Raw genomic sequence first — 27,391 nt, 5'->3', positions numbered from 1 at the left:
ACAACATCTCCTCTACGATCTCCATCAGCACTGGTGCACCACAAGGCTATGTGGATACCTCCTGCTCTATGCTCTTTGACTGCATGGCTAAGCACTTCTCCAATGCTATATTTACGTTTGTTGATAACAACTGTCACGAGCTGAATCAAAGGTGATGACAAATCAGCAGATACAAGGGAGATTGAAAATCTGGTTGAATGGCGTCACAACAACAACCTCTCACCCAAATGAGAGGCAAAGGAGATGATTATTGAGTTCAGGGGGAGGACGTGTGCTGGAGAGTATATTGATTGGGTGCATCACAGCCTGGTATGGAAAATCCTACAATAAGTAACGGATATGGCACAGTCCATCATGGGTAAAGCTCTCCCCACCATCGAGCACATCCACAGAAAATGCTGTTGCAGGAAAGCAGCATCCATCATCAGGGACCCCACCACTCATGACATGCTCTCTTCTCGCTGCTGCCATCAGGGAGAAGGTACAGGAGCCTCACAACTCACACCACCAGGTTCAGGAACAGCTATTACCCCTCAAACTGGCTCTTGGACCAGTGGGGATCATTTCACTACACTTTCCCCATCATTGAAATGTTCCCACAATCTATGGACTCTATTTCAAGGACTCTTTTTCTCATGTTCTTGATATTTATTGCTTATTTATTTATTATTATTATTTCTTTTTTCTTTTGTATTTGCACAGTGTGTTGTCTTTTGCACATTGGTTGTTTGTCTGCCCCATTGGGAATGGTCTTTCATTGATTCTATTATGGTTGTTGGACTTACTGAGTATACCTGCAAGGAAGTGAGTCTCAGGATTGTATATGGTGACATATATGTACTTTGATAATAAATTGACTTCAGGCTGAATAATAGATGTCCAGGATTGAGTTACAGGGTGGGATTTAAGTAAGAGGCTGTGTATCTACTAAATGTGGATGAAATCATTGCATGTCCTTTATCAAACACAATAATAAGTAGTTAGCACAATTCTTTACAATGCAAGTGATTAGAATACAATTCAGGCCACTCTTTATAAGGAGTTTCTATGTTCTCCCATGGCTGGCTATCTTCCAAGTGGTCTGATTCATTGCACATTCCAAAGACGTATGGGTTAGGATGTGGGCATGCTATGTTGGCACTGGAAGAATGGCAACACCTGCGACCCACCCCGGCACGTCCTCAGATTCGGTTGGTCTTTGACATGAGTGGCATGTTTCACTGCAGGTTTCTATATGAATGTGACAAACAAAGGTCATCTCTATGTTTCTATGTCTTATCTTTTATTTATAACTGGTGGCATTGTGGTGCAGTGAGTAAAGTCACTGTCTCACAGTGTCAGAAAGCTGGGCTTCATCCTGATCCCCGGTACAGTTCTCTCTGTGACTGAATCGATTGCTCCCGTTTCTTCCCACATCTCACGCCAGTAGATTAATGAGGTCCCTGTAAAATCTGCCCCCCCCAGTGTGTACATGAGTGATACAGTTGGGAGGAGTGCGGTGTGGCAATTATGAGGAGAGTTTCTTAAAACATGACTACATGTAGGAAAAATGTAAATGGTAACTCGGTAGTGGTGTGTGGTGTACACTTTGGTAAGGGGCCTGGGTCAAGTGGATGGGGTGGGGGGGCATAACTTTAAAGTGTTAGGAGGAAAGTTTAGACAAGGTGTCAGAGGTTGTTCACAGAAAGTCAGAGATGTATGTAACATGTTGCCAGGGTTGGTTGTGGAGGCAGATATATTAGGGACATTTAGGAACCATAAGATAGGTGAATGAATTGAAGAAAAATGGAGGGCTAGGTAGGAAGGAAGGATTAGATTGATCTTGGAGTCAGTTAAAGGCTTTGCACGTCATTGTGGCCTGCTCTGAGCGGTACTATTCTATGCTCCACACTCAGGTACCTCCTGTATCTCAGAAATCGTCCACTGAGTGTGTGTTCATGGTCTTCTGCTGCTGTAGCCCATCCACTTCAAAGTTTAACATCTTGTACTCTCAAAGATGCTCTTCTGCACACCACTGTTGTAACGTGTCATTACTTGAGTTACTGTCGCCTTCCTGTCAGTTTGAACCAGTCTGGCCATTCGCTTCTGACCCCTCTCATTAACAAGGTGTTTTTGAAAGCATCCTGACTCCTGCATCACTGCCTGGTATGGGAACTGTACTGCACTTCCCTCAATTTCAGGACTCTGCAGAGAGTGGTGCGGACAGACCATTCCATCTGTAGATGTGAACTTCCCACTATTCAGGATATTTTCAAAGACTGGTGTGTAAAAAGGGCCTGAAGGATTATTGGTGACCTGAGTCACCCCAACCGCAAACTGTTCCAGCTGTGTACCATCCGGGAAACGGTACCGCAGCACAAGAGCCAGGCCCAACAGGCTCCAGGGCGGCTTCTTCCACCAGGCCATCAGACAACTATATTTCTTTGTTATATTGACTATCATATTGTACATAATATTTATTATAAATTACAAACTTTGTACTATAAATTGCACATTAAGCCAGAGACGTAATACAAAAATTTTTATTCCTCATGTAGATGGAGGATATAAGTAATAAAATCAATTCAATTCAATTCAATTCACCCACAGAACTGCCACTCACAGGGTGTCTTTATTTGTATTTTGCACATTCTGTATAATCTCTAGGGACTGGTGTGCGTGAAAATCTTAGGAGATCAGCAGTTTCTGAGATACTCAAACCTCCTCTTCTGGCACCAACAAGCATTCCACAGTCAGAGTCACTTAAGAACACAGTTTTCCTCATTCTGATGTTTGGTCTGAACAACAGCTGAACTTCTTGACCGTGGTCTTATACAATGAGTTGTTGCCATGTGACCGGCTGATTAGATAGTTACATTGACGAGCAGGTGTACAGATGAACCTAATAATGTGGCCACTGAGTGGACGTTCCAAATGGGTGTTTAATGGTCTGTGTAGATTTGGTTGGCTAAAGGGCCTATATCCATGTTGTACCTCTCTATGGGTCTCATTTCTCTAAATTCTTAACCAAATTCTTGCTGAACAGGACAATGTTCTGAATTGGTGTTTCTTTAATTCTGCTGGCGTTGGAGCTGGCTGTTTAATTCTTAGATTAAACTGTTTAATTTTCTTTGCAGTTTAACAATTACTTACCTGCAAGTAGTTCTTATATACATAATAACAGTTTCATTTGTGGTAATACGACATATAGATCTGGAAAGCTCTGGATGGTTCTTTGTACTGCATTTATTTGAATAATAACTTTCACATAGGTTAACTCTTATCTCTAAATTAGAATGGAATTTTCGTTATCTATGGGTATAAATGGCTGAACACAAAGCAGTGCCACCTTCTTAGTATCTTAGTCCTTAAACCTTTTGCTCCTTTTTCCTTTGTTCTATGAACACTTAACAAAACGTCTGTGAAGCATCAAGTTTTGTGCCTCCTTCCTGACCTTGGATAGGGAAAAAAAACTCAGGATCCACTGGTCACAATTTTACAACAACCTTTATTCTGGTGACCATTTAAATTTGAAACTCCCAGACTTAAACAAACATCGGCAACAAGTAAGTACACTGTCAACTATACTATTCTTAGTTAACTGTGGAATCGCTATTTCCAGCACTTTGATTAAGCTGAAAAGAGCTCAAACTGCACAGATGTTTGGCTGGATTATTTATCAGAAAATTGAATCCTGTGAGTAAGATATACAAGGTCAAAGCCTCTCATTTGACATCAAAGGTGCAACACATCACTGTGTAGATTTACTCCAACAGAGTGTCACCTAGTGAGCATTTAATTCCACCAGCATTGATTGCCTGGCAATATTAACCAGCCAAACTCATTCTTCATAAGTACTGAAGGTACTCTTACATTCTGTTTGAACACTATCTCAAGTTACAGGGCAAGGGATCTAGGACCGAGATGAGGAGCAGTTTCTTCAATTAGAAGAACATAGAACAGTACGAAATCATAAAGGCCCTTCAGCCAATGATGTTATGCTGACCTTTCAACCTAAACTAAGTTTAATAAAACACTTCCCTCCCACATGAGCTTCTATTTTTCTTTCATCAAAGAGTCTCTTAAATGCTCCTAATCTCCCGGCCTCCATCACCACCCTAGGCAACATGTTCCATTCATTCTGTACAAAAACATTCCTCTGACACCCCTTCCATACCTTACTCCAATCAGTTTAAAATTCTGCTCTCTGTTATTAGCCATTTATGCCCTGGGAAAAGGGCGCAGGCTGGCCAATCTATCTATGCCTCTAATCATCCCCTACACCTCTATCAAGCTACCTCTCATTTTAAAAAGAAAAGCCTTAGCTCGTTCAACCTTTTCTCATAATGCATGTTCTCTAGGTATCCTGGTAATTCTCCTCTGCACCTTCTCTAAAGCTTCCAGATCTTTCCTATAATGAGGTAAGCAGAAGTGAACAGGATACTCCAAGTGTGGTCTAACCACGGTCTTATACAGCTGCAACATTACCTCACGGCTCTCAAACTCAATCCCCCAACTCATGAAGGCCTATCACACCACAAGTCTCTGAACCACTGTATAAAACTTGCATGGTTATTTTGACGTAACAATGGACTTGGATGCGACACTGCTACACCTTCCTTCAAGCAAAGTCCTTTTCAAACATAGAGTGGGGTTTTACCTCCAGCGTCCTTACAATTCCATGGCATTACTACCAAGACAGCAGTAGAATCGGCTGAGTGCAATTTTCATAGAGATCAGTATGGGAAATATTGCATGTTCTCTAAGCTGGTGCGCAAAATTTTAATTGTAATTGTGAGATTGTGGGTCCAGTTAAGACTGGATGTCAATCGTATCCGAATGATCACGCAGTGAATTGATTGGCCCTCCAATGTGCGGAGGGCTCTCTTTTATGGGCGAGGGATTCTGAGTGTGCCTGTCTTTCACCTCGGCGTTCCGGTTCATTTCCCCCACGCTGTAAGTTGCTTTCAGCGCACGCTGTTACTAACATGACTCAGTCATACTACTCTGTTTATGTTCTTGCTGTACGTAGCAGGATGGAGCACTGTATTGCAGGATCACCACACTTGAAAGCAGGCTGTTGTACTGCCGCAGTGAAATTCCAGCATTCAGTAATGCCTTTCACCCCTTTGTTGTGTCAGAATGCCAGTAACAGAGCACTTTGTATCCTCTGTGCATCAGTGGCAAGTATTCAACCAAGAGCCATGTATATATACTGTAGATCATATATTAACGATTTGATGTCAGAACCAGAATTAGAATCAGAATCAAGTTTGTTATCACTGACATATATTATGAAATTTGTTGTCTTGTGGCAGCAGTACAGTGCAAGACATAAAATACTATAAATTACAATAAGAAATATATAAAAAATGAATCAGTACTGCAAAAAAAGAGCATAAAAATGGTGATATCATGTTCATGGACTGTTCATAAATCTGTTGCCGGAGAGGAGTAATCAGATCCTGAAATGCCGTGTGTCTATCTTCAGGGTCTTGTACCTCCACCCTAATGGTAGTAATGAGAAGAGGGCATGTTCTGGGTGCTAAGGATCCTCTGAGATGGATGCCGACTCTCTGAGGCATCACCTTTTGAAGATGTTCTCAATATCGGGGAGGCTAGTGTCCATGATGAAGCTGGTGGAGTTTACAACTTCCTGCAGCTTTTTCCGATCCTGTAGAGTGGCCCCTCCATACCAGGCTGTGATGCAACTAGTCAGATTGCTCTCCATGGTACATCTGTGGAAATTTGCTCGAGTCTTTGGTGACATACCAAATCTCCTCATGTCCCTAATGAAAAAGAGCACAATTTGCAGATCAGCAGATTACACAAAAAAGGAGAGAGACTGTGAGGAAATACACACCAGCTTATGATATAGGCAGCAAGATGGCAGATGACATTAGTTACTAAGAAATGCAGTGTGTCATATTTTGGGAGAAAAGAGATAAAAGAGATAAATACGTTATATATGAGAGATTGAGGATGTTTGTATGCTATTCATTGGAAGGGGTTTAACTGGCTGGAAAGGTGGTAATGGAGTCATTGAAAAGTACAGCATAAGTTCAGCCTATCTAATCCATGCCAACTATTTTAACTGCCTACTCCCATTGACCTGCACTGGGACTATAGTCCTTCATACACCTACCATCCATGTCCCTGTCCATCCAAACTTCTCTTAAACGTTGAAACCAAACTCACATGCACCACTTGCACTGATAGCCCGTTCCGCACTCTCATGACCCACTGAGATAAGAAGTTTTCCCTCACGCTCTCCTTAAACTGTTCACCTTTCACCCTTAACCCATGACCTCTAAGTTGTAGTCCCACCCAACCTCAGTGGAAAAAGCCTGTATGCATTTACCCTATCTATACCCCTCATAATTTTGTATAAATTTATCAATTGTCCTCTCAGTTTTCTACATTCCGAGGAATAATGTCTAACCTACTCAATCTTTCCATATACAGTAACTTAGGTCATCCAGGTTTGGCAATATTCTTGTAAATTTTCTCTATACACTTTCAACTTTATTTACATCTTTCCTGTAGGTGGGTGACCAAAACTGCACACACTACTCCAAATTAGGCTTTACTAATATCTTATACAACTTCAACATAACATCCCATTTTCTGTACTCAGTACTTTAATTTATGAAGGCCAATGTGCCAAAAGGTTACAAAGCCTCTGGTATCCTGTGGGTTATAAATCAAGGCATTGAGTACAAGAACAAGGGACTTACAAGAAACCTTAATAAAATATTGGTTGAACCACAGCTGGAATCTTAGGTGCAGCACTTCAGGGAAAATGTTTTTAAAGATGGTGCAGTAGAGATTTATTGAACTGATTCCAGAGATAAGAGACTTTAGTACAGATCGATTGGAGCAGCTGAGGATGTTCTTCTTGGACCAGTTTTTCCCCTGCCAGAATGTTGTTCGGTATTATTAAGTTGAACTTGTTCTCTTTGCAGACAACCACGTTCACAAATCGCGTGCTCAGGTAGCCATTAGAATCCGCGACATCAACGACAACGCACCGGAACTCGCAGAGCCTTATGAGGTGGATATGTGTGAAAATGCAAATTCAGGAAAGGTGGGTGTCTTTGAGTAACCTCCGCCGACATTCTGCAGAATCGTTCCACAGAAAATGCGGGAATGGAGTGAATGAGATAATGGAAAGTTAATGGTTTCTCATGTATGGCCTTTGGGATTGTGGAATATATACAGTATCTCATAATGCTGGAACGCTATAGTGACCATTACTTGTTTACTGCCTGTTACGTCAATTTTTGCTGATGTTTAGGGCAGCAATGAAGATCCTCCATCTCTACCTGTATTGAAGAATTCTTCATTGCTGTTTCTGTAACACAATTGTTTTTTGACCAGAGTTATAAGCCCTGTGTTGAACCCCCAGATCTGGAGGACACACTACCTTTTGACCTGTTTGGCATGGTGACCCTACCAAGAGCCATAGCACAAGGCCCTGACTCCATCCATCATAGCTCTCCGGGTTATTGAGGCATGCAAGTCTCCAAGCCCTCTGCGTCCTTTTGGAGAAGTGGCCATTAAGAATAATAGAGGTGTACAAGGCATAAATTGAGTGGACAGCCAGAATATTTTTTTTCCAGGGTGGAAATGGCTAATACAAGCGAGCATAATTTTTTGGTGATTGGAGGAAAGTATGGTAGGGTAGGGATATCAGAGGTAAGGTCTTTACATTCAGAATGGTGGGTGCACGGTGTACGCTGCCAGGGCTGGTGACAGAGACATATACATTAAGAGTCCTTAAGAGACAGGCACATATGTGGAAGTAAAATTGAGGGTTATGTAGGAGAATAAGGTTAGATTGATCTTAAAGTAGATTAAAAGCTCAGCACAACACTGAGGGCCTGCACTGTGCCGTAATGTTCTATGTGCTATGTTAAAAAGGTAAATGTTGTTAATTAATTGTCTTCAGATGGGAACAGCCAACGTCCATTCATTGCAATTAATGAACATAGATTAAATCTTAGCTTTCTCTTCCCTGTTGCAGCTCATTCACACAATTAAGAGCGTAGACAGAGATGAAAATGCCAATGGACCAAAGTTCTCCTTTAGCATGGCACAAAATCAAAATTTTACAGTAACACCGAGTGGTGGTAAGTGTTCATTGTTTTTTGTCAGCACTCTGTATAGTTTTGAAAAACATTCTTACTTGTTTCAGAGGATTATCATCCATCAGAACTTGACGCCAAGTCATGTGAAGCAGTGGTGGTCAAATGATTACAAGCCTACCCAAAAGGACAGGCTTTAAGTTGCTCCATCAGAGGGAGAGGGTTGTAGACACAGCCAGCTCTATCACAGGCACAAGCTTCTCAATCATTGAAGACATCTCCAAGAGGTGGAGTCTCACAAAGGTGGCATCCATCTTTAAGAACCCTCACCATCTTCTCATTACTATCATCAGGAAGGAAATAGAGAAGCCTGAAGACACACACTCAGATATTTTAGAAACAGCTTCCTCAGGTCTCGGCCCGAAACGTTGACTGCTTGTTTCAACGGATGCTACCCAACCAGCTTGTTTGTACTTGTTGATTCCTCCCCAATGCCATCAGATTTCTGGACTATCATTGAACCCATGAACACTGCCTCACAATTCCTCTTTCGCACTTATTTATTTGTGTTATTATTGTAATTCTTTTTGTCTTGCACTGTACTGCTGCCACAAAGCATCAAATTTCACAGCATATGTCAGAGATAATAAACATGGTTTTGATTCTGGTTCAGAAGAAGCAGACAGCTTCAGTGTTGGTATTCCAGTGTAGGACCATGGAAGCTGAAGATGTTGCTTCTACTGTTGGTTTAGTGATCGTCTACAAGCTGGAGCAATGTGGAACTGGAGGACCATGGAGATATTGGTGAGCTGTAGGCTGGAGGAGATTACAGAGAAGCCGAGGTGTCATACCACAGGGTTGGGAATGAAGATGAGTGTTTAGCTGAGTTGCCAGATTAGGAGTCTGTGGGAAAGTAAATATCTTAACTACTTTACCCCACTGAAATACTTTTAGAATATAGAACGTAGAACAGTACAGCACAGAACAGGCCATTCAGCCTACAACGTCAAACTTCTAACCTACTCTAAGATCAATCTGACCCTTTCATTTTACATAGCCCTCCGTTGTTCTATCATCCCATGTGCCTGTCCAAGAGTTTCTTAAATCTCCCCAGTGTATCTTCCTCTACCCCCACTCTTGGCAGCACATTCCATGCAACCACCGCTCTCTGTGTAAAAAAAAACTATCTCTGACATTCTCCCTATTCTTTCTTCCAATCACCATCAAATTACGTCCCCTTGTACTCTTGGAAACTGATTATTGGAAACACAACCAGTTGATAGAAACATAGAAAACCTACCGCACGATACAGGCCCTTCAGCCCACAATGTTGTGCCGAACATGTACTTACTTTAGAAATTACCTAGGGTTACCCATAGTCCTCTATTTTTCTAAGCTCCATTACAATGCTCAGTAATTTCTCACAATGAACAGATGATTTCTGTGTTTGATTGAAAATAATCGAGTACACAGGGGATGCGGAAGACTGAAATCTGAAGCAACAAGCAATCGGCTGGAGGTCGAGCAGCATCTGTGAGGAGAATGATCTGTTGACATTTTGGGTTGAAAACCCACATCATTTGTAATGCCTCAACCTGAATCATCATCTTTCGTTTCCCTCGCATAGGCTGGTCAACCCACTGAACACTAACAAAAAATGTTTGTTCATCTTGTATAAATATGGGGACGATATTGTCCTGATGAAGGGTCTCAGCCCAAAACATCAGCTGTTACTCCTCTCCATGATGCTGCCTGATTTGCTGAATTCCTCCAGCATTTTGTGGGTGTTGCTTTAGATTTCCATCTTTCGCAGAATCTCGTGTTCATAAATATTTGGAAAACTTGCCCTGCCTTGAAGCACAAATAAAAATTCCAAGGTTTTTTTTAAATATTACTTGAGGAAACACACTTATTATTCCAAAGACAACATCTCCAACATCCTTGTTCCTCCTGAGTACTGCATACTGGTATACCAACCTTGATCACTACCCCTTCAACACTCTCTCTTCATCAGTCCTGATGAAGGGTCTTGGTCCAAAGCATCGGCTTTATTTCTTTTGATTTATGGTGCCTGACCTGCTTTGTTCCTTCAGCGTTTAGTAGGTGTCTCTCTACATCTGTCCTCTTACTCCACAAAACCCCTCAGAATCGGAATCAGGTTTAATATCACTGGCATATGTCATCAAATATGCTACAAAGTTTGTATTTTGTGGCAGCAGTACGTTGCAATATGTAGTTTTAAAAAAAACTAAATTACTATATATATATATATAATAAGTAGTGAAAATGAGAGCAAAAAAGTGAGGTAGTCTACAATAGTTTATTATCCATTCAGAAATCTGATGGCAGAGAGAAAGAAGTTATTCCTGAAATGATGAGTGTGTGCTTTCAGGCACCTACAACTCCTCCTCCATGGAAGCAATGGGAAGACAGCATGTCCTGGGTGACCAGGGACATTAATGATGGAAGCCGCCTTTTTCAGGCATCTCTTTTTGAAGATGTCCTCGATTCTAGGGTACCTAGTGCCCATGCTGAAGCTGGTTGAGTTTACAACTTTCTATAGCTTTTTCCGATCCTGTGAAGTGGCCCCCTCATAGAAGACAATAATGCAATCAGTTAGTGTGCTCTCCATGTACATCTGTAGAAATTTGCTGAAAGTCTTTGGTAACGTACTAAGTCCTCAAACTCCAAATGCAATATAGTGCTGTCCCTCCGACCAACTTCTCTCCCCATCTCTTCCTCTGCTCCCTTGTCATTCCCTTCAACCTGAGCTATAAGACCGTAAGCCCATAAGAAATAGGAGCAGAATTAGGCAATTTAGCCCATTGAGTTTGCTCCGACATTTCATCATGGCTGATCCAATTTTCCTGTCAGCCCCAATCTCCTGTTTTCTCCCTGTATTCCTTCATGATGTGATCAAATAAGACTCCGTCAAACTCTGCCTTAAATATACACGAAAACTTGGCCTCCACAGTTACATGTGGCAAAAAATTCCAAAGATTCACCACTCTCCAGCTGAAGAAATTCCTCTTAGATAGATAGATAGATAGATACTTTATTCATCCCCATGGGGAAATTCAACTTTTTTCCAATGTCCCATACACTTGTTGTAGCAAAACTAATTACATACAATACTTAACTCAGTAAAAAATATGATATGCATCTAAATCACTATCTCAAAAAGCATTAATAATAGCTTTTAAAAAGTTCTTAAGTCCTGGCGGTTGAATTGTAAAGCCTAATGGCATTGGGGAGTATTGACCTCTTCATCCTGTCTGAGGAGCATTGCATCGATAGTAACCTGTCGCTGAAACTGCTTCTCTGTCTCTGGATGGTGCTATGTAGAGGATGTTCAGAGTTATCCATAATTGACCGTAGCCTACTCAGCGCCCTTCGCTCAGCTACCGATGTTAAACTCTCCAGTACTTTGCCCACGACAGAGCCCGCCTTCCTTACCAGCTTATTAAGACGTGAGGCGTCCCTCTTCTTAATGCTTCCTCCCCAACACGCCACCACAAAGAAGAGGGTGCTCTCCACAACTGACCTATAGAACATCTTCAGCATCTCACTACAGACATTGAATGACGCCAACCTTCTAAGGAAGTACAGTCGACTCTGTGCCTTCCTGCACAAGGCATCTGTGTTGGCAGTCCAGTCTAGCTTCTCGTCTAACTGTACTCCTAGATACTTGTAGGTCTTAACCTGCTCCACACATTCTCCATTAATGATCACTGGCTCCATATGAGGCCTAGATCTCCTAAAGTCCACCACCATCTCCTTGGCCTTGGTGATATTGAGACGCAGGTAGTTTGAGTTGCACCATATCACGAAGTCCTGTATCAGTTTCCTATACTCCTCCTCCTGTCCATTCCTGACACACCCCACTATGGCCGTGTCATCAGCGAACTTCTGCACATGGCAGGACTCCGAGTTATGTTGGAAGTCTGATGTGTACAGGGTGAACAGGACCGGAGAGAGTACGGTTCCCTGCGGCGCTCCTGTGCTGCTGACCACCGTGTCAGATCTACAGTCTCCCAACCGCATATACTGAGGTCTATCTGTCAAGTAGTCCACTATCCAATCTACCATGTGAGAGTCTACTCCCATCTCCATTAGTTTGTGCCTTAAGATCTTGGGCTGGATGGTGTTAAAGGCACTAGAGAAGTCAAGGAATGTAATCCTCACAGCAAAACTGACCCCATCTAGGTGAGAGAGTGATTTGTGCAGCAAATACGTGATAGCATCCTCCACTCCCACCTTCTCCTTATACACAAACTGAAGAGGATCCTGGGCGTGCCTGGTTTGTGGCCTCAGATTCTGTATTATCAGCCGCTCCATGGTCTTCATCACGTGCGACGTCAAGGCAACAGGTCTGAAGTCATTCAACTCCTTTGGTTGTGGTTTCTTCGGTACTGGGACAATACAGGATGTTTTCCACTGTCTGGGTACTCTTCTCTGCTCCAGGCTCATGTTGAAGATGCGCTGTAGTGGTTCTCCCAGCTCAGTCGCACAGGCCCTCAGTAATCGTGGGGAAACTCCATCCGGTCCAGCCGCCTTGCTGGTACAGATCTTCCTCAGTTGACCTTCCACCTGTGCAGCCGTAATCTTGGGCAAGGTCTCCTGTGAGTGGCTATTTTCCTGTGAGGGAAGTAAGCCTGGTGTGGATTTCTGCGGTGAGGATGAGATTGAGCTGTCGAACCTGTTGAAGAAGTTGTTCAGCTGGTTCGCTTTCTCCACATCTCCACTTATGTTCGCCCCCCGCTTCGCACCGCATCCGGTGATGATCTTCATCCCATCCCACACCTCCTTCATGCTTTTTTTCTGCAGCTTTTGTTCTAGCTTCCTCCTATACTGCTCCTTTGTCCCCCTTATCTGTACTCTGAGTTCCTTCTGAACTCTTTTAAGCTCCAACCGATCACCATCTTTAAAGGCCCTCCTCTTCTGGTTTAGGAGGCCTTTGATGTGACTAGTGATCCAGGGCTTATTATTGGGATAGCAGCGAACAGTTCTAACAGGGACAACTGCATCCACACAAAAGTTAAACTCTGTTCTAAAAGGACACCCCTCTAATCTGAGGCTGTGTCCTTTGGTCTTAGACTGTCCAACCATAGCAAATGTCCTCTCCACCACCATTCACCATTCGATTGTTTTCAATCAGGTCACCCATCATTCTTCTAAATTCTAGTGAATACAGGCCCAGAGCAATCAAACGCTCTTCATTTGACAAGCCATTCAATACTGGAATCATTTTCATGAATCTCCTTTGTACCCTCTCCTGTTTTGGCACATCCTTTCAAATATAAGGGGCCCAAATGTGTTCACGATACTCCAAGTGAAGCCTCACCAGTGTTTTATAAAGTTTCAACATTACATCTTGCTTTTATATTCCTATCCTCTTGAAATGAATGCTAACATTGTGTTTGCCTTCCTCACCACAGACTCAACCTGCAAATTAACCTTTAGGGAATCCTGCACAATCCCTCTGTGCCTCCATTTAAAAAAAAAATATTTTCTCTTCATTTAGAAAATATTCAACACCTTCATTTCTTCCACCAGATACACTTCCCAACACTATGTTCCATCTACCATTTCTTTGCCCATTCTCCTAATCTGTCTAAGTCCTTCTGTCGCCTCTCTACTTCCTGCAAACTATCTGCCACTCCTCCTATTCATATCATCTACAAACTTTTCAACATAGCCATCAATTTCATCATCTAAATCCTTGACATATAGCGTAAAAAGAATTGGTTCCCACACAAGCCCCTATGAAACACCACTAGTCACTAGCAGCCAGTCAGAAAAGGCTCCCTTTATTCTCACTCTTTCCCTCCTGACAATCAGCCACTGCTTTATCCATGCCTGAAACTTTCCTGTAATACCTTGGGCTTGTAGCTTGTCAAGCAGCCTCATATGTGGCACCTTGTCAAAGGCCTTCTGAAAATGCAGGTATACAACATCCACTGATTGTCCTTTGTCCATCCTGCTTGTTACTTCTTCAAAGAATTTCAACAGATTTGTCAGGCAAGATTTTCCCTTGAGGAAACCATGCTGACTACAGCCTGTTTTTTCATGTGCCTCCAAGTACCCTGAGACCTCATCCTTAATAATTGATTCTAACATCTTCCCAACTACTGAGGTCAGACTAGCTACCCTATAATTTTGTTTTTTCTGGCTCTCTCCCTTCATGAAGAATGGAGTAACATTTGCAGTCTTCCGGAACCATTTCAGAATCTAATGATCATTACTAATCCCTCCATGATCTCTTCAGCCATCTCTTTCAGAATCCTGCTGTTTACACCATCTGGTCCAATGACTTATCTACCTTCAGACTTTTCAGTTTCCCAAGAACCTTCTCTCTCATTATGATAACCTCAGAACCTTCTCTCTGGTTGACACTTTTTTGTAAGTATACCAGGGCAAGAGTATGATGAGTAGTCTTTATGGAAATAGTTGCTTTGGGTGTATTTAAGGCAATCATTGATAGATCCTTGATTAGTCAGGGCATGAAGGAATACAGGGAGAAGAGAGGAAATTAGGGCTAGAGTGTAAATGTATCTGCCATGATGAAATGGCAAAGCAGACACAATGGGCCAAGTGACCTAATTCTGCTCCTATGTCTTATGGTCTTATAATACAATTACAATGTTGAAAAAGCACTTGGAAAGGTACTTGGATTCTGTACTGTACAGTTTATGATCCTAAAGTTGAGCAGAGTGTTGGATCTATGATTGTGAATGGGTCACTCAGAGATCAGAGGTTTAAGATGGAAAAAGTCCTTTTATTCAAAACAGCAGACAGAGGGGACCTAGCTATCTCTTGGGAGAAGCTCTCAGTACAATCTCAATCTCAATAGACTGAAAAAAAAAAAGAATTTTTATACCATTAAAGACAAAGGTAACAGCAGGTGATATGATTTCAGTTGTTATAGAATACTGATTTTCAGTGCTGACAAATAGTTACATCAAATCTCATTTTTTCAGTGGGAGCACATCAGACCTGACAAGATGCCTCAAAATATTCAAACCCTTTTTCTTGAGATAAATTAATTCACATGGATGGTCTAAACGCTACTGAGGACAGAAGCCCTTGACAATGAAGATGAGTGTATTGAAGGCTGGGTGTTGGGCATCACAGTAGTGTAACAGTTAGCACAACACTATTACAGCTCAGGGCATTGGAGTTCAGAGTTCAATCCCAGTGTCTCCTGTAAGGGGATTGTACCTCCTCCCCATGCAATTTGTGGTTTCCTCCCACTGTCCAAAGTCATAACAGTTAGTAGATTAATCCATCATCATCATCATCATCATTATCTGCCATGTTGTATGACATCATCATTATGTGCCATGTCATATGACATGGACAGTCATGGTGCCCATGACCATGATTGCTTTTGGCAAAATTTTCTACAGGAGTGGTTTGCTATTGCCTTCTTCGGGGCAATGTCTTTACAAGGCAGGTGATGCCAGCCATTATCAATACACTTCAGTGGTTGCATAACTACTGTGTTGGTGGTCGCATAACCAGGATTTGTGATTTGCCCCAGTTGCTCCTACAACCATCCATTACCGGCTCCCATTGCTTCACGTGACCCTGATCGGGGTACCAAGCAGGTGCTTCACCTTGCCCAAGGGTGAAGGAGGGAAGGAGTGCCTTACTCCTCTTTTGGTAGAGACATATCTCCACCCTGTAATGCAAGTAGGTTAATTGGTCATTGTAAATTGTCCTGTGGTTAGGATCATTTTGAATAGGGGGTTGTTTGCTTTGGCTTGAAGGGCCTGAATGGACTATTCTGCCCCATGTCTCTAAATAAAATTACTAAATAAATAAGCCAGAAGCATGGTCTATAAATCTCCGAACTACCAATAAATAGAGCAAAGATACCTATGCTTGATGTTCTCAGTGACAAAACAATCAGACTGTTCTGGGGCCTTTCATGATCTCTGTCATGTATGTGTAAAAAAAACTGAGTGGAAGTTGTCTAGAGCCTGCTTTGATGTAGGCCAATTAATACAGCTCATTGTTTTACACAGGCCTGTTGCCGTATCTCTCTACTGGCCCCCCTGCTGTAGGTCAGTATCTGGGCTCTGTAGATTGTTCTGCTTGTTTACAGAGCTGTCTTTTTAATTTGAGAACTGAGCAGTCTGTTTAATTTACATTTGAAAAGATTTTTTTGAAGATTGGTGCTTACTTATATTAATACACACTCGGCCTCACGACAGCTGAAGGATGTCCCGTGTCTAAAAATACCAGACAGTTGTTTGGTGCAATTTAATCAAAATCAAGTTGATCATCACTGTCTTATAGGATGTGAAATTTGCTGTTTTGAGTGAAAGGAGTATTGGTGGGGAGGGGAGGAGGTGTATGTCAGAGGTAGGTTTTTAATATAGAAAATGGTGGGCACCTGTAACAGACTGCCAGGTTGTGGTAGAGGCAGATACTTTAGGGACTTCAAGAAACTCTTAGATAGGCATATGGTGATTGAACAATGGAGAGTTATGTACTGTGTAGGAATGGTTAGATTGATTGTGGAGTAAGTTATATAGGTTGACATAACATTGTGGACCGAAGGGCCGGTGCTGTTACGTGTTCTGTGTTCCCTGTGAGTGACCATACCATACATGAAGTATGGTGCAAAACAACAACTGAATTGGGGATAATGAGAACCAAAGAACCCGGTTCAATTTTCTGATTGGCAAGAATTCCAGTGGAAGTGTTAGGGGAGACTTCAAAACATTTGCAAAACAGTTCTATGTGTGAATATTCATTTTGCATTGGACATTCACTTTCCAGGGCCCTAGAGGTTTATTACTAACCTCAGCTTTCTACTACAGCTGCAGTGACCTTTCTAAAGCATCAAAGCTTTTGACGATAAGTTAAGCTTTTAAGAAATATACTTTGTTTGGCTTTTTATTGTGAACCAGTGTCCAGTTCTTAATGGCAAAATGTGGGCAGCAGTCTATTAGAAGTTGGAGGCACAGTGAATTGAATCAGAACAAGGTGAAACAATAACAATGCAGAATAAAGTATAAAAGATACCAGGATTGTAGTACATGCAAACGGTAAGGTCCAAGATCATCACAAGGTAGCTAGTGAGGCTAAGAATCGAGCTTATCACACAGAGGGCCCTTCCAAGATAACAGTGGGTTAAGAACCGTCCTTGAGGCTGATGATGCGTGCTTTCAGGCTTTTGTATCTTCTGCCCAGTGGGAGAGAGTAGAATCAGAATCAGAAGCAAGTTTAATCTCACTGGCATACGGTGAGATATTGATGTTTGCAATAGTAGTACATTGCAATGCATAATAATAAAGTCTATAAGTTACAATAAGAAATTTACAGTCCACTGCAGAAGTCTTAGGTACATATATATAACTAGGATGTCTAAGTTTGCACAGTCTGTATTTGACAATGTGGAGCGGAGAATGAGTTTCTAAATCTAGAGCATATATGTCAACCTCAAGGCCCGCGGGCCAAATCCGGCCCGCGGTGGAATTATCTTTGGCCCGCGAGATAATATCTAATTCCTATTAAAGCTGGCCCCAGTAATCGAAGCGCCTATGGCGTATGATATGGCTAATGCTGAGTTTATTCAGGTACCAGGTTTTCAGGGCTTTTAGTGTTTATTCGGCAGTCTTGCTCGGCAGTCTTCTTCATAAGAAACGGAATTTGTAAAGTGAAACACTTTGTAGTTATAGCAGAGACTGAGACACATGAGAGCAGGCTGAAAAAACGGAGGCAACGAAAGCTGCGTTCGCACGCGTCCGACTGATCCGGCCCGCATGAAGCTGCATTTTGCTCAATCCGGCCCATGATCCAAAATGAGTTTGACACCTTTGATCTAGAGGAAACAAAGGATGTTGGGAATGGTGATGGTCGAGCACCACGGTGTGGTACAGGTGGCAGTGTAGGAGTGCTGGGGCATGTGGGTTGGCATGGGTGCCAACACACCCAGCCCTGAGACACCAGGCAAAGTCATTTGACTCCAAACAATTGGTTTATTGGTAATTACAGAATGTCTCTGGTGCTTCCCGCTCCCTCCCCTCTCCCTTCCCCTCTTCCCAACCATGATTCCCCTCTTCTTGCCCCCCTCCCACTCTCAGTGCATAATAGAGACCCATAGCAGAATCAGGATTATCATCACTCTTATATGTCATGAAATAAGTTTTTTTTTGCAGCAGTACAGTTCAATACATAAACTTACTACAGAAGGTCTGAGGCCCCATAGCTATTATATACTGTATGTGCCTAAGTAGTGCAAAAAAAAAATAATGAGGTAGTTTAAAAGAGTTTCGTTGTCCATCCAGAAAACTGAAAGCAGAGGTGTATAGAAGCTGTTCCTGAAACACTGAGTGTGTGTCTTCAGGCTCCTGTACAGGTCGACCTTCACTAATCCGGCACCTCTGGGACCTGCGGTGTGCCGGATTAGTGGAAACGCCAAATTACAGAAGGATCCCAATAAGCAATAGCTAACCACCTGATCATATCTTTAAAATATCATGTAGATCAGTACAATTTAGATAATAATGAAACAGAAATATTAAATGAGTAGCAGGTGAAATTTTAATAAAGTAATATACTTTAAAATAAAGGGTAAAATAAAGGGTACAGGTAAATGTACAGGAATTAACTTACACAGAACAGTTGAGCACTTCCGCTTCTAAAGTGAGACGTTTAATAAACCTTCAGGCAAAGTTACATGTCTGCAAGTGTGGGGTTGTCAGGATCATCAACATCTTCATCTTGAAAAATGAGTAAAGCATCAGGAACTGGTGCTGAAAGTGGCACAGCAGTTTCTTCTAAAATTGACGATGTTGGTGGCACCACATCTAGGTGAGCAGAAGCAGAAGTCAGGGAGAGGAGGTCTTCTATACGCCACATTTCATGCGACTGCCGGGTGGCCGGGGATTCGGCGCCGGGCTCTTCCCTCTTCACTCGCAGTTACTGAGGGAATCCTCGTTAGTTTCTTTTCCTCCGCTTAGTAAATTGCTTAAATTCAACGGGTCATCACATCTGATCTGAGGTCGTAGGCAGAAGAGAACGGAGTACCGGCCAGGCGACGCCAGAGGGTAGTGTGTGACTGCCGGCAGGTGGGCGAGAAGGCGGACTGACCTCGCGTACGCTGGCGGGTGAGACGGGCGGGTGCCGGACGACCACACCACACGCAAATGATATTAATAAATGCAGGAAAACAAGCAGGAATTGCCTGTTTGTGCTTACGAGAGTGTGCTAACACGTGAACAGATCTAGCACAACCAAAACAATGCGCAGCAGATTGGTACGGTTGCCCGGAAAATTTGAAATCAGTGCCGGATTATCGAAGAAACCAGATTACAGGTAGTCGGATTAGTGAAGGTCAACTGTATCTCCTCTTAAGGTAGCAAAGAGGAGGGCGTGTCCTAAGTGATAGGGGTCTAAATGATGGATGCCGCCTTTTTGAGGCATCACCTTTTTGAAGGTGTCCTTGATGCTGGGGAGGCTAATGCCCATGATGAAGCTAGGTGAGCTTGGAACTTTCTGCAACTTTTCCAATCCTGTGCAGTGCCCCTCCACACCAGATAGTGATGCAATAGAGAATGTCCATGGTTTAGTGTCCAACAATTTCCAGGGTATCATTTGCCCTATCAAACTCCTCTATAATTTGGGTCACCTCTTGACAACTCTATCCCCAGGAGAATGCAGGTGGGTCATCCTTCACAGTCCTCGCTAGTCTGCGGCACTCCATTGAGATCAGGAGTTAATCGGATTTTAATTGGAATTGCCAGCCTTGTGGATATCTGATAAGGAGATCCCCAATCAATGGGAGACAATCAAGAAAACAGCATTTGGCGTCATAGAGCACTACAGTGCTGAAACAGGCCTTTCAGCCCATCTAGTCCATGCTGACCTTTTATTCTGCCTAGTCCAATGGACCATAGCCCTTCATACCTGTCCCATCCTTGTGGAGGTTAATATGTTCTTGATTAGTAAGGGAGAAAACAGGAGAATGGAGTTAAGAGAGGCAGAAACAATGGGGTGAATAGCCTAAATCTGCTCTTTTGTCTTATGGTCTTATGGTCTAATAGGTGGTGAGCAGTGTAGAGTTTCTGAAAAGCCCCTGGAGTAAACCCACAGTCAGAATCAGAATCAGGTTTAATATCACCGACGTATGTCAGGATGCTGTTCATCAACTGTAGCTCAGTTTTTAATAATATCATTCCCACAATCCTGATTGAGAAGTTGCAGAACCTGGGCCTCAATACCTCCCTCTGCAATTGGATCCTCGACTTTCTAACCAGAAGACCACAATCTGTGTGGATTGGTGATAACATCTCCTCCTCGCTGACAATCAACACTGGTACACCTCAGGGGTGTGTGCTTAGCCCTCTGCTCCACTCTCTCTATACCCATGCCTGTGTGGCTAGGCATAGCTCAAATACCATCTATAAATTTGCTGATGATATGACCATTGTTGGTAGAATCTCAGTTGGAGACGAGAGGGCGTACAGGAGTGAGGTATGCCAACTAGTGGAGTGGTGCTGCAGCAACAACGTCAGTAAGGCGAAAGAGCTGATTGTGAACTTCAGGAAGGGTAAGATGAAGGAACACAGACCAATCCTCATAGAGGGATCAGAAGTGGAGAGAGTGAGCAGTCTTAAGTTCCTGGGTGTCAAGATCTGTGAGGATCTAACCTGGTCCCAACATATCGATGCATTTATAAAAAAAGGCAAGTCAGCGGCTATACTTCATTAGAATGGAGTTTGAAGAGATTTGGCATGTCAACAAATACACTCAAAATCTTCTATAGATGTACTGTGGAGAGCATTCTAACTGGCTGCATCACTGTCTGGTATGGAGGGGGCCACTGCACAGGACAGAAAGAAGCTGCGGAGGGTTGTAAATTTAGTCGGCTGCATCTTGGGTACTAGCCTACAAAAGTACCCAGGACATCTTCAAGGAGCGGTGTCTCAGAGGGCAGCGTCCCTTATTAAGCACCTCCAGCACCCAGGGCATGCCTTTTTCTCACTGTTACCATCAGGTAGGAGATACAGAAGCCTGAAGGCACACACTCAGCGATTCAGGAACAGCTTCTTCCCCTCTGCCATCTGATTCCTAAATGGACATTGAACCCTTGGACAGTACCTCACTTTTTTAATATATATTGTTTCTGTTTTTTGCATGATTTTTAATCTATTTAATATACATATACTGTAATTTATTTATTTATTATTACTATGATTTGTTTTTTCTTCTGTTATGTATTGCATTGAACTGCTGCTAAGTTAACAAATTTTACATCACGTGATAATAAACCTGAGTCTCATTCTGATCTGTATGTTGTGAAATTTGTTGTCCTACAGCAGCAGTACATTGCAATACATAATAATTAAAACTGTAAATTACAGTAAGTATATATATTTTTATAAAATGTTAAATTAAATATGTAGTGCAAAAAGAGACCAAAAAAGGAAAACGTAGTGAGGTAGTGTTCATGGGTTCAATGTCCATTTAGAAATCAGATGGCAGAGGGGAAGAAGCCATTCCTGAATTGTTGAGTGTGTGATTTCAGGCTCCTGCACCTCCTTCCTGATGGTAGCAATGAGAAGAGAGCGTGTCCTGGGGCTGATGGGGGTCGTTAATGATGAACACCACCTTCTTGAGGCATCACTCAGTGAAGATGTTTTGGATGTTCGGGAGTCTAATGACCATGATGGACCTGACTGAGTTCACAACTTTCTGCAGGGGAGAATGTACAAACTCCTTACAGATGGCACTGGAATAGAACTCCAAACTCCCAATGCTTCAAGCTGTAATAGAATTGCACTGACTGCTATGCTACCATGGTTCCCTGTCCGTCATAATGGAACAGGGAACTGAGGTACCTGAGAGAGAGCTGTTGTAATTCATTAGTGCTAGACCCATTTCTTTAAGCACTCCAGGAACTGCAGGACTGGAAAGACATCTAGTGAAGGGTGATTTACATATCAGTATTGGGAGACACAAGAGGTTCTGTAGATGCCAAAAGTCTTGGGCAACACACAGAAAATGCTGGAGGAACTTAGCAGGTCAGGCAACATCTATGAAATGAAATAAATAGTCAGCCTTTCAGGACAAGACCTTTCCATTTTTCTCTTAAATGTTGAATTCTACTCTGCATCCACCACTTCTTCTGGCAGTTCATTCCACACTTGCACCACCCATTGAGTGAAGAAGTTCCCCCTCAGGTTTCTATTAAATATTTCACCTTTCACCCTTAACCTACTACCTCTAATTCTTGTTCCATCCAATCTCAGTGACAAAGGCTGTTTGCATTTACCCTATCAATTATCATCACCATCATGTGCCATATCGTATGACATGGGCCATCATGGTCTTTGACCATGATTGTTCTTGGCAAATTTTTCTACTGAAGTGGTTTGCTATTGCCTTCTTCTCGGCACTGTCTTTACAGTATAGATGACACCAGCTATTATCAATACTCTTCAGAGATTGTCTGCCTGCTGTCAGTGGTTGCATAACCAAGACTTGTGATATGCATCAGCTGCTCATGTGACTATCCTTCACCTGCTCCTATGGCTTCACATGAACCTGGTCGAGGGAATAACAGGTGCTACACCTTGTCCAAAGGTACTAGAAGAGGGAAGGAATGCCTCAGACCTCCTTTGGTAGGGATGTATCTCCACCCTGTCACCCAAACACTAGTTGTACCCTTGATCATTTTTGGATACCTCCATCAAATCACCCTTATTCTCCTACACTCCAGGCAATAAAGTCCTCACCAATTCTATTTTTTCCAATAACTCAGGTCCCCAAATTCTGGCAAACACCCTTATAAAATTTCTCTAGACTCTCTCAATCATATTGATTTCATTCCTGTAAGAGGTGACCAGAACTGCACACAGTACTCCAGTCCTGGCCTCACCAACATCTTATTCAGTCCACAATGTTGAGCCAAACTAATTAAGTTTGTCAGTAAATGCCAGACTAAAAGTCCCTTTAGAAAAGATAGGTGTGGGCATGGAGGATCAGAAACAAGGGAACTGCATTGTCAATCAGGGACAATATCACAATTGCACTCACAGAGGCATGATAAAGGGTTCATCCACTGTGGAGATATGGGTAGAACTCAAAAAATTAGGAAAGGTGAATGACTCTTGATGGTTTGCTTGTCAGGAGCAATGGAGGCTGGGGGTGGGGGGCAATATGGAAGACTATAATATTACAAGAGGCATAGATAATGTAGACAGTTGGTATGTTTAAGGCATTCATTGAAAGTGAAGGGGAAACATTTATAAAAACAGTTTCCATATTGAATAGATTAACTGGGGTTTCAAAGGTTTCAAGGGTCCATTTAATGTCAGAGAAATGTATAAAATATACATCCTGAAATGCTTTTTCTTTGTAACCATCCACAAAAAACAGAGGAGTCCCCCCAAAGAATGAATGACTGTTAAATGTTAGATCCCCAAAGTTCCCCTCAGCTCCCTTCCGTCCTGCACGTAAGCGACAGGAAGCAACGATCCCCCCTCCCCCCACCGGCAAAAAAAAAGCAACAGCACCCACCACCGAGCACTCAAGCGTGAGCAAAGCAACAGCAAAGACACAGATCTGCAGTACTCCAAAGACTACGTGTTCACCCAGTATTCAACATTCCACAGGCTCTCTCTCTCCCTAATAAGGGAGAAAGAGATGTCTCCATTTCACAGTGAGAGAGGAGACATAACAAACAACTCCATGGCCAATTCCTGCTGCACGTTGGTACTGGGGAGAAATTGATAGGTTGTGGTGAGTCTTAGTGATAATGACCAACCACTGATTCATTGTGTGGACATGGGTTTCCTTCCCACATGTAAGAGCTGGCTTTGTATCTCAGTCTTAAAATCCCTATACACTTCCTATTCCCTAAACTGATCTCTGTACATATTCCACATTACCAGCTTTATGCCTATTTCTCCAACTCCTGCATTCCACTCACTCCAGTCTCTTTTGTTCAGATACCATGCTCTCTGATTCATCACTTTCCACATCCTATTCTCTCTAATACACTGCCATCCACATCCCACTCCACATTCACATCTCACTCCCATCACATCCCACTCCCATCCATATCCTATTTCCATCCACATTCCATTACAGATTCACATCCTATTACAAATCCACATCTCACTCCACATCTACATCCCATTCCCACTCTCATCCACATCCCACTGTCATCTACATTCCATTCCCATTGTCATCTCTCTCCCAGCCACATCCCTATTCTTTCTGATTCAATCCCATCTAATTCCCACTCTTCCCAGTCACTCCCATCTACATCTCCCTCTCTCCAGTCCTGCTCAGATTATAGCTCCCTCTCTGCCTGGCATGATCTCTCATTAGTGTTCCAGTACCAGGCGGCTAGGGGCTTTCATGAAGCTTTAATATCCAAAGCTATCACTAAACTTGTAACAAACCTACCATTCTAACAGTCCTCATTTCTGCCTTCTCCATATTAATAGCTACACAAGGAGATGACATATCATAGCAGTGTAAGAGTGGTGACATTTTCTGCCCTTATTAAATAGCTTATTGCATTATACATGTTGCTTGACTGAAGATCACATTGGGCATATGAGTTGAAAGTTAATGAGATGCCTTCAAACTGTGCGAGATTCATTCACCTCCTCCTCCTGATGAATATTTATGCAAATGTTTTATAAAAATATTTTAAGTCTGGCAGAAAAATAGCTGTGTAAGTACATCTAAACCCGGGAATCACTTCTCCTGGAACTCAAATAGTGTTTGACAGGCAAACAGTGCAGAGAGAAAATAGACAATAGACAGTAGGTGCAGGAGTAGGCCATTCGGCCCTTCTAGCCAGCACCACCATTCACTGTGATCATGGCTGATCATACACAATTAGTACCCCGTTCCTGCCCTCTCCCCATATCCCTTGACCCCGCTATCTATAAGAGCTCTATCTAACACTCTCTTGAATGCATCCAGAGACTTGGCCTCCACTGCCTTCTGGGGCTGAGCATTCCACATATCCACCACTCTCTGGGTGAAAAAGTTTTTCCGCATCTCTGTTCTAAATGGCCTACCCCTTATTCTTAAACTGTGGCCTCTAGTTCTGGACTCACCCATCAGCGGGAACATGCTTCCTGCCTCCAGTGTGTCCAATCCCTTAATAATCTTATATGTTTCAATCAGATCCCCTCTCATCCTTCTAAATTCCAGTGTATACAAGCCCAGTCGCTCCAATCTTTCAACATATGACAGTCCCGCCATTCCGGGAATTAACCTTGTGAACCTACGCTGCACTCCCTCAATAGCAAGAATGTCCTTCCTCAAATTTGGAGACCAAAACTGCACACAGTACTCCAGGTGGGGTCTCACCAGGGCCCTGTACAGCTGCAGAAGGACCTCTTTACTCCTATACTCAATTCCCCTTGTTATAAAAGCCAGCATGCCATTAGCTTTCTTCACTGCCTGCTGTACCTGCATGCTTGCTTTCATTGACTGATGTACAAGAACCACCTAGATTTCATCGTACTTCCCCTTTTCCTAACTTGACTCCATTTAGATAGTAATCTGCCTTCCTGTTCTTGCCACAAAAGTGGATAAACTCACATTTATCCACATGAAACTGCATCTGCCATACATTTGCCCACTCACCCAACCTGTCCAAGTCACCCTGCATTCTCATAACATCCTCATGACATTTCACACTGCCACCCAGCTTTGTGTCATCAGCAAATTTGCTAATGTTACTTTTAATCCCTTCATCTAAATCATTAATGTAAATTGTAATCATCTGTGGTCCCAGCACTGAACCTTGCGGTACCCCACTGGTCACAGCCTGCCATTCCGAAAGGGACCCGTTAATCACAACTCTTTGTTTCCTGTCAGCCAGCCAATTTTCAATCCATGTCAGTACTCTGCCCCCAATACCATGTGCCTTAATTTTGCCCACTAATCTCCTATGTGGGACTTTATCAAAAGCTTTCTGGAAGTCCAGGTACACTACATCCACTGGCTCTCCCTTGTCCATTTTCATAGTTACATCCTCAAAAAACTCCAGAAGATTAGTCAAGCATGATTTTCCCTTCATAAATCCATGCTGACTCGGACTGATCCTTCTACTGCTATCCAAATGTGTTGTAATTTCCTTTTTTATAATTGACTCCAGCATCTTTCCCACCACTGACGTCAGGCTAACCGGTCTATAATTCCCTGTTTTCGCTCTCCCTCCTCTCTTGAAAAGTGGGACAACATTAGCCACCCTCCAATCAGCAGGAACTGTTCCTGAATCTATAGAACATTGGAAAATGATTACCAATGCGTCCATGATTTCTAGAGCCAGGGTACTCTTTAAGTACCCTGGGATGCAGACCATCAGGTCCCGGGGACTTATCAGCCTTCAGACTCAACAGTCTATCCAACACCGTTTCTTGCCTAATATAAATTTCCTTCAGTTCATCCTTTACCCTAGTTCCTTTGGCCACTATTACATCTGGGAGATTGTTTGTGTCTTCCCTAGTGAAGACAGATCCAAAGTACCTGTTCAACTCATCTGCCATTTCCTTGTTGCCCATAATAAAACATGCAAGATCTGTAGGATATGGTGGAAAGGTGCCTTGGCATTTCAGGGTTTGGTGTAACTGGTCCTCTGAAGATCACTGTGATCTTTCTCTAAAGGGAAAGACTGAAGTGACCTAACTTTGTGACTATGCAAGGGGCTGATCTGGCCAAGTTTTTCTCATAGATGTTCAAAGCCCAGATGACAATATAAAACACAATAGTAACTCAGTCCTTACAGGTCGGTTTGCCACAGAATTACAGTCCTGGTTAGCAGGGAATCAGGCCTTTCGGCCCAACTCAACCATGCTGACCAGGATGTCTACCTAAACTAGTCCCATTTGGTTTGGCCCATATGCCTCAAGGCCTTTCTTTCCCATGTACTGTATCTGTCTGAACGTCTTATAAACATTGTAATTGTTTCTACCTCTGATCCTTCCTCTGGCTGCTTGTTCCATTTACCCACCACCTTCTGTGTGTGAACATATTGGCCCCTCATATCCCTTTTAAATATTTCCATTCTCTCCTTAAACCTGTGCCCCCTACTTTTAGAGACCCCCACATGGAGAAAAGATTGTGCCCACTCACCTTTCCACACCCCTCAATATTTTATAAACCTCAATAAAATCACTCCTTATCCTCTTCTGTTTAACAGTCCCAGCCTACCAGACTTTACTTATAACTCAAGCCTTCTTGTAGAGGTTGCTATTTTGTGAACCTTTCCTGCACCATTTTCAGCTTAGACCATAAGATAGGGGAGCAGAGTTCAGCCATTTGGTCCATCAAGTTTT

The 27,391-nt window shown here is 42.7% G+C and overlaps 1 protein-coding gene across 3 annotated transcripts in view; it reads left to right on the top strand.

The window, feature by feature from the left end:
- Positions 1-27,391, top strand: part of LOC140740855 (cadherin-11-like) — a 249,554-nt gene that overhangs the window by 203,350 nt on the left and 18,813 nt on the right. For all 3 annotated transcript variants that reach the window (XM_073070420.1, XM_073070418.1, XM_073070419.1), the window contains exons 9-10: positions 6,945-7,066; positions 8,006-8,111. In XM_073070420.1, the coding sequence (XP_072926521.1) occupies positions 6,945-7,066; positions 8,006-8,111 (228 nt within the window). The remainder of the gene's footprint in view (positions 1-6,944; positions 7,067-8,005; positions 8,112-27,391) is intronic.

This window comes from Hemitrygon akajei, chromosome 17 (genome assembly GCF_048418815.1).
Source record: "Hemitrygon akajei chromosome 17, sHemAka1.3, whole genome shotgun sequence".
In the NCBI taxonomy this organism is placed as follows: domain Eukaryota; kingdom Metazoa; phylum Chordata; class Chondrichthyes; order Myliobatiformes; family Dasyatidae; genus Hemitrygon; species Hemitrygon akajei.
The sequence above is the reverse complement of the archived record's forward strand: the minus strand, read 5'-3'. Positions and strand labels throughout refer to the sequence as shown.